Here is a 16,041-nt window from a genome sequence, read left to right as displayed (position 1 = left end):
TCGGAGTTGTGTCTCATAACCCCCATGTACAGGGTTATTTCCCTTTGTTTGACACCATATGTGTCTGTGTCCAGGGCATATCCGATCATATGCATTAATGCTGCCTACTGGTACAATTGGCAATTCCTGTATTGGTCATCACTTGGAATTGTGGAGGTTTTTGACGGAGATCGAGTCACATATATAGTTGGATGTGATCAACTTACCTATGTCATATTTAAACCATCACCTATGTCTTGGTAACATCTCATATTACCCTTCACCTACAACTTCTAAAGTTTGCATATGCCTATAAATATGTAGGTAGCACAAAAATGTGTGCTTAACCATGATGCATACTTAACTCTACAATTCTACAGAGAGTTATTGCCCTTTATTCACTGTGTGGCACTGTCTTACCCTGCATACTCTATAATAACAAGCTTTACTCACTGAGGATAAAATGTTTTCCTGAAGATTAATCTTCATTTGTGCATCGTTTGTACAGTCCTTGCACTTGGTCCCACACATATCAGATACTTGGTCCCACACATATCAGATACTTGGTCCCACACATATCAGATACTTGGTCCCACACATATCAGATACATGTACTTGGTCCCACACATATCAGATTGTGTGTATGTATATTTGGAAATAAAGGGTTGTGTATTCCAACACACTTATGGACCTTTGTTCATCGTTGACAGCCAGTTTTGGTAGAGTGTAGAGGACTATGGATGGTACTATTACTGTCTTTTTTACAGTTGTGTACAAGAAGGTGATAAGATGGTGCTATACTGAGGATTTGCAGTAGAGAGTAATAGTCTTTAAAAGATAGAGATACAGATAACATATGGTCACAGGGACAATATTTAAAAAGAAAAAAATGTTCTGTGAAAAATGTAGTATTATGGCCACGTGTGTATTCTATTTCAGCCTGAAAACCTGTTGTTAGCTAGCAAGGCCAAGGGAGCAGCTGTGAAGTTAGCAGATTTTGGTCTGGCCATAGAAATACAGGGTGATCAGCAGGCATGGTTTGGTAAGTTATTTAGGGGAACATATTACCCTATCCTTCATCAATGTCCATTCCACGGGGAGTTTTAATGATGTGTTCATTTTGAAAAATTAAATCTAGGACAGTTTTCTGTTTGGCTTGTTTTGAATAGCTGTGAAAAATTTCCATTTCCATAAAATGAACCTGTTTTAGTGAGATGTTTTTCAATGTGTAAGTCACTTTTTATATAGCCATTCATAATAAAATGGGATAGTGTATTTATAAGCGTTATGAAACCTTTAAAAGATTGCTATATTTCCATTCGTAACCATTGACACAATGTGGCCATATCCTGCTAACATATCAGTATGGCTATGTTTTAAATCTTTAAGGTATGGTTGATGATCCCTGACAGATGTCATATTACTGTTTAAATTTTGTGAGGTTACAATAAACCGATCCAACTGAAATTAAGTTATAATAACAGAATTGAAAGAAATACTTGGAATAACTTTTAGCTTCATAACAGGGATTCAGAATTGAAGTTTTAGACAGAACTTCGTATTAGTGTTTTAATTTGTATCAAAGTAGTCATCAATCCAAATAGTGATAAAATGTTTCTAAATTATTCAGTTTAAAAAAAAAATGGTTAAGGTTCTAAGTTCAAACTATCATACAGTGGTAATATTTCTGCTATATAAAACAAAACATGTGAGGAGCTGATTACAATAAAGAATCTGAATTGGTATGGGAGCTGATTATGTCAAACATTCTATTTTGAGCTGATAGCAGAAACAATCTGTCTCCCTCTTGTATATGTAATTTACTAATCTATTCCTGGTTGTTTATTTGATTTTCATGTCCAGGTCAATGTCGCTATGATGTATTTTAGTTTATAATTATATACTGATATTCAGCAAGAGTAACCAAGCCTTGACCTTCTATAGGCGGTAGCCTTTGGTGTACATTTTAAAAATTCATACCATACTGCTGATGACCAGGCTTAAGCTATTTAGCCGAGGCCCTCAGCATACCATGAGCAGATTTCTCAGACCTCACACACATCACACATGTCCAGGGAGTTCTCCAAGACAGGCACACTTCCAATCAGGGAATTGTGCCACCATAGCTGTGTACCCAAGATTGGCTTTAATAAAACACTACAATGAACTTGGCCATCACCAGTCTACTGTGAGTGCTGGCTGATCGAATGGTTGACAGGAATTTCAGCCATGAATGACTCCATAAGAGAGTGAATGGTTGCATTTGTAGGTAATCCTAATGGAGGTTTGATAGGTCAGTGATACACCCAATCAGGTTGTTGATTATCCTGATCTAGTCGACAATTTTATTCAAAGGCTGGTCAATGTCGTCTTGGACAGTATGTCACTCAGACCATTAACTGTCACCGATACACAAGGGCCTTCTGTACAGATCTTCAGTAGCCCGACTAATTCTTTTTCTGTCTCAGTCTAGAATGTTAATCATATCTGGGTCTCCTGGAAAATTCTCGATGATCTTGTACGCAAGAATCAAACAGATTTTCTTTATGTTGTTTTGACCTTTGTTTAGCTATTCAAAATTGACAACACAGTATGATTAAATTAGGTAGTTTTAATATTTGTACATAAAAGGTTAGGACGATAGGACCAAAGAGATAGCTTTGACTTGAATCAAAGCTTGAAGTAACCTTTACTGTACATTCTGTGTATGGCATACATTAACAACAACATGGATTTAAAAGACATTGATAAATTCTTCCTGTCAATTATGTAAAATATCCAAGACACTTGATGTTATTTTAATGTGATTGGTGGTGTTCAGATTGATCTATGGCATCGGACCATGTTGTAGCCTTTATAAGATAAGACTTACATGTATGGTTGGTGAACTTTTAACTCGTCAAATGCAAGAGCTTGTTGGAAAGTGCGTCTGGCTCCTAGTCTCTTGGTGCTGGGCAAACTCATGCATAATAATGACACTAATATGTATATATTTTTCAGGCTTTGCTGGAACTCCTGGCTATCTGTCCCCAGAAGTCCTGAGGAAAGATCCCTATGGGAAACCTGTAGATATATGGGCATGTGGTAAGGTTTCCCTGTCACTCCAACATTCCCATAAGTAAATTTATTATTTACAGTTAGTCCAGATAATCAATGACTTATGATTGATAAAAGTTCGTTCTGGTAGGGGTTGATTTTCTTTGTTTTGAAATGTACTTGTCTATACTAAGCTCTAACTAACAATACTATTGAAATCATGTTTTACTTGGATATGGGCTTAAATGAATACAAATATTTAAGTTTATCTCTATTGATGTCCTATTACCACAACACATTTATAGGCTTACAGGATTGTCCTCCTCTTGATGTCCTACCCACAACACATTTATAGGCTTACAGGATTGTCCTCCTCTCGACGTCCTACCCACAACATGTTAATAGGCTTACAGGATTGTCCTCCTCTCGATGTCCTACCCACAACATGTTAATAGGCTTACAGGATTGTCCTCCTCTTGATGTCCTACCCACAACATGTTAATAGGCTTACAGGATTGTCCTCCTCTCGATGTCCTACCCACAAGACATTTATAGGCTTACATGATTGTCCTCCTCTCGACGTCCTACCCACAGCATGTTAATAGGCTTACAGGATTGTCCTCCTCTCGATGTCCTACCCACAAGACATTTATAGGCTTACAGGATTGTCCTCCTCTCGACGTCCTACCCACAACATGTTAATAGGCTAACAGGCTTGTCCTATTAATGTCCACCCTATAAAATGTGTATAGGCTTACAGACTTGTCCTATTGATGTCCTACCCACAACAAGTTTATAGGCTTACAGGATTGTCCTCCTCTCGACGTCCTACCCACAGCATGTTAATAGGCTTACAGGATTGTCCTCCTCTTGATGTCCTTCCCCAACACATTTATAGGCTTACAGGCTTGTCCCCCTCTTGATGTCCTAACCACAACACATTTATAGGCTTACAGGATTGTCCTCCTCTTGATGTCCTACCCACAACATGTTAATAGGCTTACAGGATTGTCCTCCTCTTGATGTCCTACCCACAACATGTTAATAGGCTTACATGCTTGTCCTATTGATGTTCTATCCATAACATGTTCATAGGCCAACAGACTTGTCCTATTAATGTCCTACCCACAACACGTTTATAGGCTAACAGGCTTGTCCTATTAATGTCCTACCCACAACACGTTTATAGGCTTACAGGATTGTCCTCCTCTTGATGTCCTACCCACAACACATTTATAGGCTTACAGGATTGTCCTCCTATTAATGTCCTATCCATAACACGTTTATAGGCTAACAGGCTTGTCCTATTAATGTCCTACCCACAACACGTTTATAGGCTTACAGGATTGTCCTCCTCTTGATGTCCTACCCACAACACATTTATAGGCTTACAGGATTGTCCTCCTCTCGATGTCCTACCCACAACACATTTATAGACTTACAGGATTGTCCTCCTCTTGATGTCCTACCCACAACATGTTAATAGGCTAACAGGCTTGTCCTATTAATGTCCACCCTATAAAATGTGTATAGGCTTACAGACTTGTCCTATTTATGTCCTACCCACAACAAGTTTATAGGCTAACAGGCTTGTCCTATTTATATCCTACAGATAAAAAGTTTATAGGCTAACAGGCTTGTCACATTGATGTCCTACCCACAACAAGTTTATAGGCTAACAGGCTTGTCCTATTTATATCCTACCGATAACAAGTTTATAGATGTACAGGATTGTCCTATGAATTCCCTGCCCACAACAAGTTTAGAAGCATCTGTCCCAACTATTTAAACTGTCCTGCCCACAAGTTTATATAAGGTTTAATACTCATTACACAGCAGGTTTTCTTCTTCCAGCAGATTTTCAAGTTTCTATTTGCAACTTGTATTAAGTGACCTAATTTTCACCTCTATATATCATATACATATTAAATATAATGTCAAAATTAGGTTAATAGGTTAATATCTTGATCCCCATAATTTTACATGTGAGGATGATTGTATGACAGATTTGATGTGACCAGGTTTATTTCCTTTAGTAATGATATAATGTTATTGTAGGTGTGATACTGTATATCCTATTGGTCGGTTACCCCCCTTTCTGGGATGAAGATCAACACCGACTTTATGCTCAGATCAAGGCTGGGGCTTATGATGTAAGTACAGGCTGGCTACTGTTGACATATTTGGCATACCATAATAGTTGGCTAGGACCTTAGCAAGGACATGTTAGCCTGAAAAAGAAGTAAAATACAAAGACAAATCAATATGGGCTATATAAAATGTGTATGAGGAGCTCATATTAATTGTTCATTCTATTTACCTGTAACTAACCTTTTGTACCTATTTTGATGACATTGTAAGAGTTACTAATTCTTCTTTATCTTTATACCTACAGTACCCTTCTCCAGAATGGGACACGGTCACACCAGAGGCCAAGAATCTCATCAACAGTATGCTGACTGTCAATCCTGCAAAGCGTATTAACGCCACTGAGGCTCTGAAGCACCCATGGATATGTGTAAGTTGGTGTGGTGCTTGGCTACTTAGAATAAGGGGTATAGTCCATTAGCACAGACAGAGAAAGGAGTATCTACATAGGATAAGGGATATAGACCAGACAGGGGACTGGATATCTACATAGGATAAGGGATATAGACCAGACAGGGGACTGGATATCTACATAGGACAATGGATATAGACCAGACGGGACTGGATATCTACATAGGACAAGGGATATAGACCAAACAGGGGACTGGATATCTACATAGGACAAGGGATATAGACCAGACAGGGGACTGGATATCTACATAGGACAATGGATATAGACCAGACGGGACTGGATATCTACATAGGACAAGGGATATAGACCAGACAGGGGACTGGATATCTACATAGGACAAGGGATATAGACCAGACAGGGGACTGGATATCTACATAGGACAAGGGTTATAGACCAGACAGGGGACTGGATATCTACATAGGACAAGGGATATAAACCAGACAGGGGACTGGATATCTACATAGGACAAGGGATATAGACAAGACAGGGGACTAGATATCTACATAGGACAAGGGATATAGACCAGACTGGGGACTGGATATCTACATAGGACAATGGATATAGACCAGACAGGGGACTGGATATCTACATAGGACAAGGGATATAGACCAGACTGGGGACTGGATATCTACATAGGACAAGGGATATAGACTAGACAGGGGACAGGATATCTACATAGGACAAGGTTATAGACCAGACAGGGGACTGGATATCTACATAGGACAAGGGATATTAACCAGACAGGGGACTGGATATCTACATAGGACAAGGGATATAGACCAGACAGGGGACAGGATATCTACATAGGACAAGGGATATAGACCAGACGGGACTGGATATCTACATAGGACAAGGGATATAGACCAAACAGGGGACTGGATATCTACATAGGACAAGGTTATAGACTAGACTGGGGACTGGATATCTACATAGGACAAGGGATATAGACCAGACAGGGGACTGGATATCTACATAGGACAAGGGATATAGACCAGACAGTGGACTGGATGTCTACATAGGAAAAGGGATATAGACCAGACGGGACTGGATATCTACGTAGGACAAAGGATATAGACCAGAGGGAACTGGATATCTACATAGGACAAGGGATATAGACTAGACAGGGGACAGGATATCTACATAGGACAAGGGTAATAGACCAGACAGGGGACTGGATATCTACATAGGATAAGGGATATAGACCAGACAGGGAACTGGATATCTCCATAGAACAGGGGACAGGATATCTACATAGGACAAGAGATATAGACCAGACAGGGGACTGGATATCTACATAGGACAAGGGATATAGACTAGACAGGGAACAGGATATCTACATAGGACAAGGGATATAGACCAGACAGGGGACTGGATATCTACATAGGACAAGGGTAATAGACCAGACAGGGGACAGGATATCTACATAGGACAAGGTTATAGACCAGACAGGGGACTGGATATTTACATAGGACAAGGGATATAGACCAGACGGGACTGGATATCTACATAGGACAAGGGTTATAGACCAGACAGGGGACAGGATATCTACATAGGACAAGGTTATAGACTAGACTGGGGACTGGATATCTACATAGGACAAGGGATATAGACCAGACAGGGGACTGGATATCTACATAGGACAAGGGATATAGACCAGACAGGGGACTGGATATCTACATAGGATAAGGGATATAGACCAGAAGGGACTGGATATCTACATAGGACAAGGGTTATAGACCAGACAGGGGACAGGATATCTACATAGGACAAGGTTATAGACCAGACAGGGGACTGGATATCTACATAGGACAAGGTTATAGACCAGACAGGGGACTGGATATCTACATAGGACAAGGGATATAGACCAGACAGGGGACTGGATATCTACATAGGACAAGGGATATAGACAAGACAGGGGACTGGATATCTACATAGGACAAGGGATATAGACCAGACAGGGGACTGGATATCTACATAGGACAAGGTTATAGACCAGACAGGGGACTGGATATCTACATAGGACAAGGGATATAGACCAGACAGGGGACTGGATATCTACATAGGACAAGGGATATAGACCAGACAGGGGACTGGATATCTACATAGGACAAGGGATATAGACCAGACAGGGGACTGGATATCTACATAGGACAAGGGTTATAGACCAGACAGGGGACAGGATATCTACATAGGACAAGGGATATAGACCAGGCAGGGAACTAGATATCTACATAGGACAAGGTTATAGACCAGACAGGGGACAGGATATCTACATAGGACAAGGTTATAGACCAGACAGGGGACTGGATATCTACATAGGATAAGGGATATAGACCAAACAGGGGACTGGATATCTACATAGGATAAGGGATATAGACCAGACAGGGGACTGGATATCTTTATAGACCTGGTAGTAATAATAAACAGTGGAATTTTGTGTGAAGGATTCAACTGGTATTTTAAGAGAAGTTGTGTCTCAAAAAACATTAATTCATAATTATAAAGCAATGAAGAATGATTACATCAGCTTATAAAAAAAAAATCTTCTTTATCTTATTGCTGAGTCTCTTTTCATCTTCAATTAATTCAATATTTGTTATTCATATAGTTAACAAAAATTCATTGTGCAAGGGAAGTAAATCTTGCTGACTTGCCCATCTTGTTCTGTATAAATGATAGTGTAAAATAATTGAAATATTTTTCTTCGTCCAGAAAAAAAAAACGTTTTGAATTATCACAGTGTCAGATTCTGTTAGACTTGTTTGTCACTTCTACTGGGTTGGAAAATTGTTGTCCAGTTTGATTACTCTTCATGGTAACGGTTACTATTGTTACACTTCATGGTAACGGTTACTATTGTTACACTTCATGGTAACGGTTACTATTGTTACATTTCATGGTAACGGTTACTATTGTTACACTTCATGGTAACGGTTACTATTGTTACACTTCATGGTAACGGTTACTATTGTTACACTTCATGGTAACGGTTACTATTGTTACACTTCATGGTAACGGTTACTATTGTTACACTTCATGGTAACGGTTACTATTGTGAATCATATACTAAGAGAGGAAACGTTACAAATGAGAGTTACATAAACTGACAATGGCTAGGTATGATTAACTAGTCTCAGTGAGTAGTAGAACTGGTCACATGTCTGTAGTTATAGATACGACTTGTCAGAAGTAGGACCTGACAAGGAAGTCACTTTAATCTAATAGGTTAATACTGTGGTACTCTCAACACTGGACAGTGAGACCTGACAAGATAGTCACTTTAATCTGATAGGTTAATACTGTGGTACTCTCAACACTGGACAGTGAGATATGACAAGGAAGTCACTTTAATCTGATAGGTTAATACTGTGGTACTCTCAACACTGGACAGTGAGACCTGACAAGAAAGTCACTTTAATCTAATAGGTTAATACTGTGGTACTCTCATCACTGGACAGTGAGATATGACAAGGTAGTCACTTTAATCTGATAGGTTAATACTGTGGTACTCTCAACACTGGACAGTGAGACATGACAAGGAAGTCACTTTAATCTAATAGGTTAATACTGTGGTACTCTCATCACTGGACAGTGAGATATGACAAGGTAGTCACTTTAATCTGATAGGTTAATACTGTGGTACTCTCAACACTGGACAGTGAGACCTGACAAGGAAGTCACTTTAATCTGATAGGTTAATACTGTGGTACTCTCAACACTGGACAGTGAGACCTGACAAGAAGTCACTTTAATCTGATAGGTTAATACTGTGGTACTCTCAACACTGGACAGTGAGACCTGACAAGGAAGTCACTTTAATCTGATAGGTTAATACTGTGGTACTCTCAACACTGGACAGTGAGACATGACAAGGAAGTCACTTTAATCTGATAGGTTAATACTGTGGTACTCTCAACACTGGACAGTGAGACCTGACAAGGAAGTCACTTTAATCTGATAGGTTAATACTGTGGTACTCTCAACACTGGACAGTGAGACATGCCTTTGTCTTACTCCAACATGTGTAGTGACCAGTTTTATATTATAAGACGGGGAAGTCAACTTTTTTAAGTAAAAAGAACCTTTAAATATTTGAAGGGGTTCCTTGTTAGATGTCTTTATCAGTTATTAAATGTTAATGATAAAGAGGTTGTACAGGGCTTGATCAATAAGTTGAATTGTCACAGGGACCCACAATGTTGCTGGCTAGTATGTAAATAAGTGGGGGTGTTGAACATGTCCCTTACTGTGATCACACCTGGCTATCCTTGGATATATTTACATAATTTCCTATCCATAGTCAGCTTATCTCCATTATAATTTATACCTGGTCATTTTCTCTCTGATCTCTCGTTTTTTTTTAGTATTGACATTTTAAAATCTTGAATGTTTCAATTGTTTAGATATCTAAAGAAAAGTTTGTTTTAGAGTGAGTAATATCCTGTCTTGATCCAGGAAGTCTTTTGAGTTGGGAAAGAAAACATGACCTACTTGACTATCAGTAGCACTTGATTTCTGGAGTACTAAAGTTTGATATTCTATTGTTTTACAGCAACGTGAGAGAGTGGCATCTGTGGTTCACAGACAGGAAACTGTAGACTGTCTGAAGAAATTCAACGCCAGAAGGAAACTCAAGGTGAGTCTGCTGGGGATGATTTCTTACTAATTGTAGGCTCACCTGTCCATGTGACCATAAGCATGGTACAGAATCAGTCATATGTAAACTTTTCTTCTTATTAAATCCTTTATTTCTTGAAAGCTATGCAATAACCTATACATATGTTCATGGGGCTAATATTTCAGCTTTTCTGGTGCAGACTACTTCACAGGGATTCATAAATTTCATACAATATTGATTTGTCAAAATTACACAGTAATCACAGGTATCTTTTAAGTTTATATGTAATTTACGTCTGTATACAAATATATATATATATATATATATATATGATATAGAATCAAGATATCAATTCAGTTCATAACTATCACATGGGTATTTAATTTTGAGCTATATTCAATCACTGTTCATGTAGTGAAATTTGATCAAAAAGTGAATATTTCTTACTGTTTTAAACGTACATATTTTAGATGTGAACTTTTTTAGTTGTTTTTTTTGGGTTTTTTGTGGGCTGGGAGCATTCAGCTAAATTGTGATTGCGATTTCTATGACAATCTGCTTACCTTTTTAAATTCAGTTTTCTGCTAAAATTTGAGTGTGTCAAATAAAGTCTGTTTACAGTATATGGTATTGTAACAATGTGTGACATTGTGTGGTGGTTAATTTTGAAGTTTGAACCAACAACCATCATTTGATTATACCCAGTGGTGTAATTGAAGATTTGATTTAATATTTGAATCATGAATGGCTTAACATTTTGCATGTACCTTGTTAAAAGTAATAACTTTGATGTGATCATTTAGAACACTATAGGATGAATATGATGAAATCATTTGTATTCAAAGTCAGGTTTATAAGTCTCCAGAAATGTTCAGGAAACAAGTTGAATTAACCAATATTAATTGCTAATGTTGGCCTAGATGGAAGTGTACTGATCAGGTGTTCATATGAGAAGAAACTGTTGAACACAGAAAACCAATGTGGTCTGCAAGTTGACCAAACACATCTTTTTAGCTGATTAGAAAATAAAATCCCTGCTGTCTTGGTGGACAGCCAGTATGCTATCCTCTGTGCTACCAGACCACCTAAACTGATAAAGATTTCATCAATCACAGTTTTAGAAGCTTGTAAAGTGTATGAGAAACTATTAGATCTTTGGGGATGTAGACACAGGTAGTGTATGCATTTCTGTTTACATCCCCAAAGTTATAGTAATTATATATATATAAAGGGAAGTAAAAACTATTGACACATGCATGCATATATCAAGTCTTCTGTTGTTCTCTTGAAAATAGGCCTATTTGGTAAGAACTACTACAGTTATTTGTAAAAGGTGTACATGTTTAGGTACGGTAGGTGGATCTGCTGTGTAATCCGAAAGTAAGAAAAATGCTCGTATTGCAATTTTCTAACCCCCAAATCAAATGTTAAAGTGTTTTCATGATCCACTGAATTTTAAGTAAAATGATGTCAGTTAAACTTCTACTGGCAGAAATCTCAATTCTCAACTAATATTTTTCTATCTGTAGTCAGAAATTGAAAACTGATTGCAGCTAAATTCCGAGTCTAAAACTGAACATGAATACTTCTGATTGGTGCTGTAATTACTTTCGATATTTGAAGTAATGCTTTAAAAATGATTGGTGTGTGAGAAAACTTAAAATCGAAAAAAATCCTCTCACGAAATGGCACCCAACGTTAAGACAAACAAAACGATATAAAAATTTGATTCCAGTGACTCCAATATTGATGTACAGTTGACATGGTTTAAACTTGTTGGTATAAAAATGTTTAGGTGTTACATAATAAATGACACTTAGATGAATCGCTTTTATATCTATGGAGAAATATCAGGCGACATCCGACGCAATGTTTGTACCGATTTGACAGGTATAGGCCCATAACAAGTAATGAATCGATGAAGTCGGAAATATTCGGAGACAGGGTATTTGTTTAACCTTTTATCTATTATGAATAATTTAGTCATACCAACACAAAAAACAAATTGATATGTTGACAATGGCAGTAAATTGAACAGAAGATTGAGGAAGCATAGCAGCACAGCTTTGTCAACACGATTGATAGTGGAGCATTTTTGGGAAAATAATTAAAAGAATGCGTGATGAGTGTCTAAATTTCCCCCGGCAATAACAGAGACCTGTATAAACCAAGAATGATCTGAATTCAGTTTGGGAGGGCTTATTTGTGAACCATTTTTAGCTTCCTATTCCAAAATGATGATCCTGCAAAAATGAAAAAAGAGCTTATTAGTGCATAGCAGGGGTTTATTGTGGATAAATACAGTTTCTGCTACATATGACATAGCAGGGGTTTATTGTGGATAAATACAGTTTCTGGTACATATGACATAGCAGGGGTTTATTGTGGATAAATACAGTTTCTGGTACATATGACATAGCAGGGGTTTATTGTGGATAAATACAGTTTCTGCTACATATGACATAGCAGGGGTTTATTGTGGATAAATACAGTTTCTGGTACATATGACATAGCAGGGGTTTATTGTGGATAAATACAGTTTCTGCTACATATGATATAGCAGCTGGTTGAGGAGAAAATTTAACTTAAAAGATATTTTGTATAAGTAAGTAATGCCTGGTCTAGCTAACCATATTTCCCTACACTATAGGGTTGATGGTAAATGTATTGAGTACAATGTCAGTCCTCTGAGGAGTAGGTAGATTGTCAGCCAGGCCAGAGGTATTTTTTACCTTTGATATATTTTCTAGGGTCCCTGATTTGGTAGAGATACAGATCGATGTGGACCTGATCATCTAGCTATAAATATCTCCACACCCACACTACCTCCATTGTCTGGCCATTTACATAGAACTCCTTCTTTGAAAATAAATAGATTATATTTTATTTCTTTACATCAGTTTACAGCACCTAAAAGTGTTTTTAAAAAAAAGTGTAAAGGTCACGGTCACCCAATTCCTTATCAGCTGACAGCACCACACAGTCCATGCCTACCTGTGATTGCTTTATCTAAAATGAAGTAGGCAGGCAAATGGTGCACAAGTACAGTAACAGGGTACAGGCAACATAATGTAACACCTGTATAAGTTCGGCAGGTGTCTGGAACACTCCCGTGTCACTTCATAACCATTGTGTGCAGGTCGTGCTGCAGCATAGGAGAAATCGAAAATACAATAAGAAGAAAACACTCAAAAGTGTGAGGAAAGCTTTTCATTACGGAGATGTCTCCTGACTGTTTGACAGGCGATGTCTTTAAAATGACCTGAGAAAAATATATTAAGCTGTTTTCACATTCCTATGGACTTGGAGAATTGATGTGGGTGGTTCAAATACATAAAATCATAAATCTGTTTTGCCTTATCCTACTTTAAGTGTGTATATAAATTAACTTTGTCCTCTGAGATAGGAGTAGTTAAAACAAGAAGTGACTGGGATATTGTACTTATTGCTGTTCAAATGACAATTCAAAGTTATTACATACAACATGTATAGAAACAGAGTTTCAGATGTCATTATATAAATCAATTTTTCAGTGATCAATCAAAGTCTGTTTATGAATATCATGCATTATTCAGACAGTTAGGGAAGTTTTACAGTCTTTACCTGTGTGGCGTAGGTGTCTCCCTACTGGGGAATCGGTGGCTGATTGTGGCCACAAATAGCTGGGGCACATGGAGATAAAACTCTACGGGAGTTACATACATGTACATAAGACATGTTGACTCTCTCCGCTTGACTGAATACACGTAGTCGACATTAAGTGTCATCACAGAACAATATTTAAGTAACACAATTCTTTCTTACTCACCTGTCATTGTCAAGGTGTAAGGAAATATTCCAGTGCTGTACAGAACATGTGTATGGATGAGGATCCCTGTGTGCTGTGATCTCCCAGGATTTATATTAACTAGTGGATTATCATTTTGTTATTATGCATTAGTTTTGGCTTCACAGAAATGTATCATTTTCCCTGTGCGTCATGTGAAATTTAATTACAGAAATCTGAAAGAATCTGTGATTGGACACGTGCATGAAAATTGTGTAGTTTTTAATAGCTTGAAGACTTTGATTAGTCCAGTAGAACAACATATCTGTATACTATGTGTGATGATACAGATATAGACGGGTTTTCATAGAAACATCCATTTCCAGTGGTTGGACCTACAATAAAAACTCACCAGATGAAAATTTGACGTCCTGTACACAGATGATGACATTGAGATGGCTACTGATGAGATAAGAGGACTCCATTCAGAGTGTTTTGTCAACCAGTCAAAACTCTACTGTGGTAAAAGGTTTCTGGACAGTCAACCTTTGTGTGACAAACATGTCACTGACAAGGATGATACATTCGTCACGAAAAATCTTAGAGCTCACCAAAATGTTTTTGATAAAGAGGATTTGTCTTTGTACTGTGGTAAACGTTTCCTAGAGAGTGATTGTACACCAGCATCTGCATCCCAGGTAGATGTAGAGGAGGCCGAATTAGAGGATGGACAAACAATGGTAAAGGGAGAGGGAAACTTCGAGAAATCGGAGGAAGCAGGATTAAACGATAGTCAAGAGAATATAGATTTTGAATTAAAAAATATCTCGGTGCAAACCATTCATGAAGATGTTGAGATTTATTGCATCCAGAAATATTTAGATAGTATAACATATTTTGATTCCGCAAGTCTGACAGCAAGTGATTCCGAGGAATATGAGAAGGACGGAAATGTTGATTACCTGGACATGTGGCATGAAGGAATGGAGATGTACTGTGGGAAAAAGTTCCTTGAAGGTAGTTTGTCTTGTTTGAGAAGTACTGCTTCATTGGAGAGAGAAATTGATGAACAGAGATCCGACTCTTTGGAAGCTGATCTTGATGTTGGCACCACGAGTGAGCAGTTTCACAATGATCCTGAACTCTTGGATGTGTACTGTGGGAAACAATTTCTTGATAGTACGAGTAGTCCTATTTGTATGAAAGTTTCTGTTGGGGAAGAGATGCTTGAAATCAGACAAAAGGAAGAGAATTCCTCAAAAAGTGGAAAAGTTAATCTGAAAGCAGAACTAAACACAGAAAATGATACATGTGTTGTAAGAAAGGAAGATGATTATAATCTTTATCCAAGAATGGAAGAAGAAAGTGATAAAAATCTTTCTTCTGAAAAAGTCCTGAAAAATGACGAGTTCACAGAAGTGATAGAGGTAGGATTAGTTGGTGTTAATTTTCAGGAGGAACTAGAACTTTACTTTGATGTTCAAAATACTACCAAAACACATGGAGCAGAAATTGACTTAATGAAAAGCAATAAAGGTGAAGATGTAGAACTAGTCGAGAGCATCAAGGATGTAGAATTACTGGAGAGCAATGACAATGTAAATGTTGAATTAGAGGCAAGTAAGCCTGTAGAATTGCGTAAGGCATTTGAGAACACAGAATTATGTGTGGAAGGATCCGTCAGGAGATATCAAGAATTAGTGTTAGAGGGTTGTGTAGATACACATGATAAATTTGACTCCACTGAAGGGTCTGATCTATCAACAGAAGATACACAGGCAAATGAAGTCCTCATCGACATGTCTTCAGACTCCCGCCTTCCTGACAAACATCTCATCGACCAGGAAGAGAAGGCCATAGAGGCAAAAGAAGATGACAAACAGTTAATTGTATCCCAAAATTCCTTGGAAGAACAGTCTCAGGTAGTGGGTCTCATTGAAGTCATTAATTGTAAAAATAAATCAATATATTGCTATAAGTATCCACCCACAGAAATTGTTTTGGGGGTAGGGTGGGCAACTATTGAAATTGTGGATGCACAATAAGTGAAATAATGCTGTTTACCATCAACCATTTCTCATG

General features: G+C 37.9%; 1 protein-coding gene and 1 long non-coding RNA gene across 16 annotated transcripts in view; one reads left to right on the top strand and one right to left on the bottom strand.

The window, feature by feature from the left end:
* The window catches only part of LOC117334343 (calcium/calmodulin-dependent protein kinase type II delta chain-like), a 123,231-nt gene that overhangs the window by 68,057 nt on the left and 39,133 nt on the right, over positions 1 to 16,041 (top strand). For all 15 annotated transcript variants that reach the window (XR_004534131.1, XR_004534132.1, XM_033893998.1 and 12 more), the window contains exons 7-11: positions 919 to 1,021; positions 2,980 to 3,063; positions 5,074 to 5,168; positions 5,411 to 5,533; positions 10,128 to 10,211. Coding sequence is in view for 13 of the 15 variants with exons in the window: in XM_033893998.1 (XP_033749889.1) it covers positions 919 to 1,021; positions 2,980 to 3,063; positions 5,074 to 5,168; positions 5,411 to 5,533; positions 10,128 to 10,211 (489 nt within the window). In the remaining 2 variants the exon portion in view is untranslated. The remainder of the gene's footprint in view (positions 1 to 918; positions 1,022 to 2,979; positions 3,064 to 5,073; positions 5,169 to 5,410; positions 5,534 to 10,127; positions 10,212 to 16,041) is intronic.
* On the bottom strand, positions 11,797 to 14,164 carry LOC117334426. The gene is made up of 3 exons (XR_004534168.1): positions 13,797 to 14,164; positions 13,188 to 13,338; positions 11,797 to 12,436 (listed from the first exon to the last, which is right to left on the bottom strand). It is a non-coding gene; the product is annotated as an uncharacterized LOC117334426 (long non-coding RNA).

The sequence above is a fragment of the Pecten maximus genome, chromosome 1 (genome assembly GCF_902652985.1).
Source record: "Pecten maximus chromosome 1, xPecMax1.1, whole genome shotgun sequence".
Classification (NCBI taxonomy): domain Eukaryota; kingdom Metazoa; phylum Mollusca; class Bivalvia; order Pectinida; family Pectinidae; genus Pecten; species Pecten maximus.
This window is presented reverse-complemented; position numbering and strand designations above follow the sequence as displayed.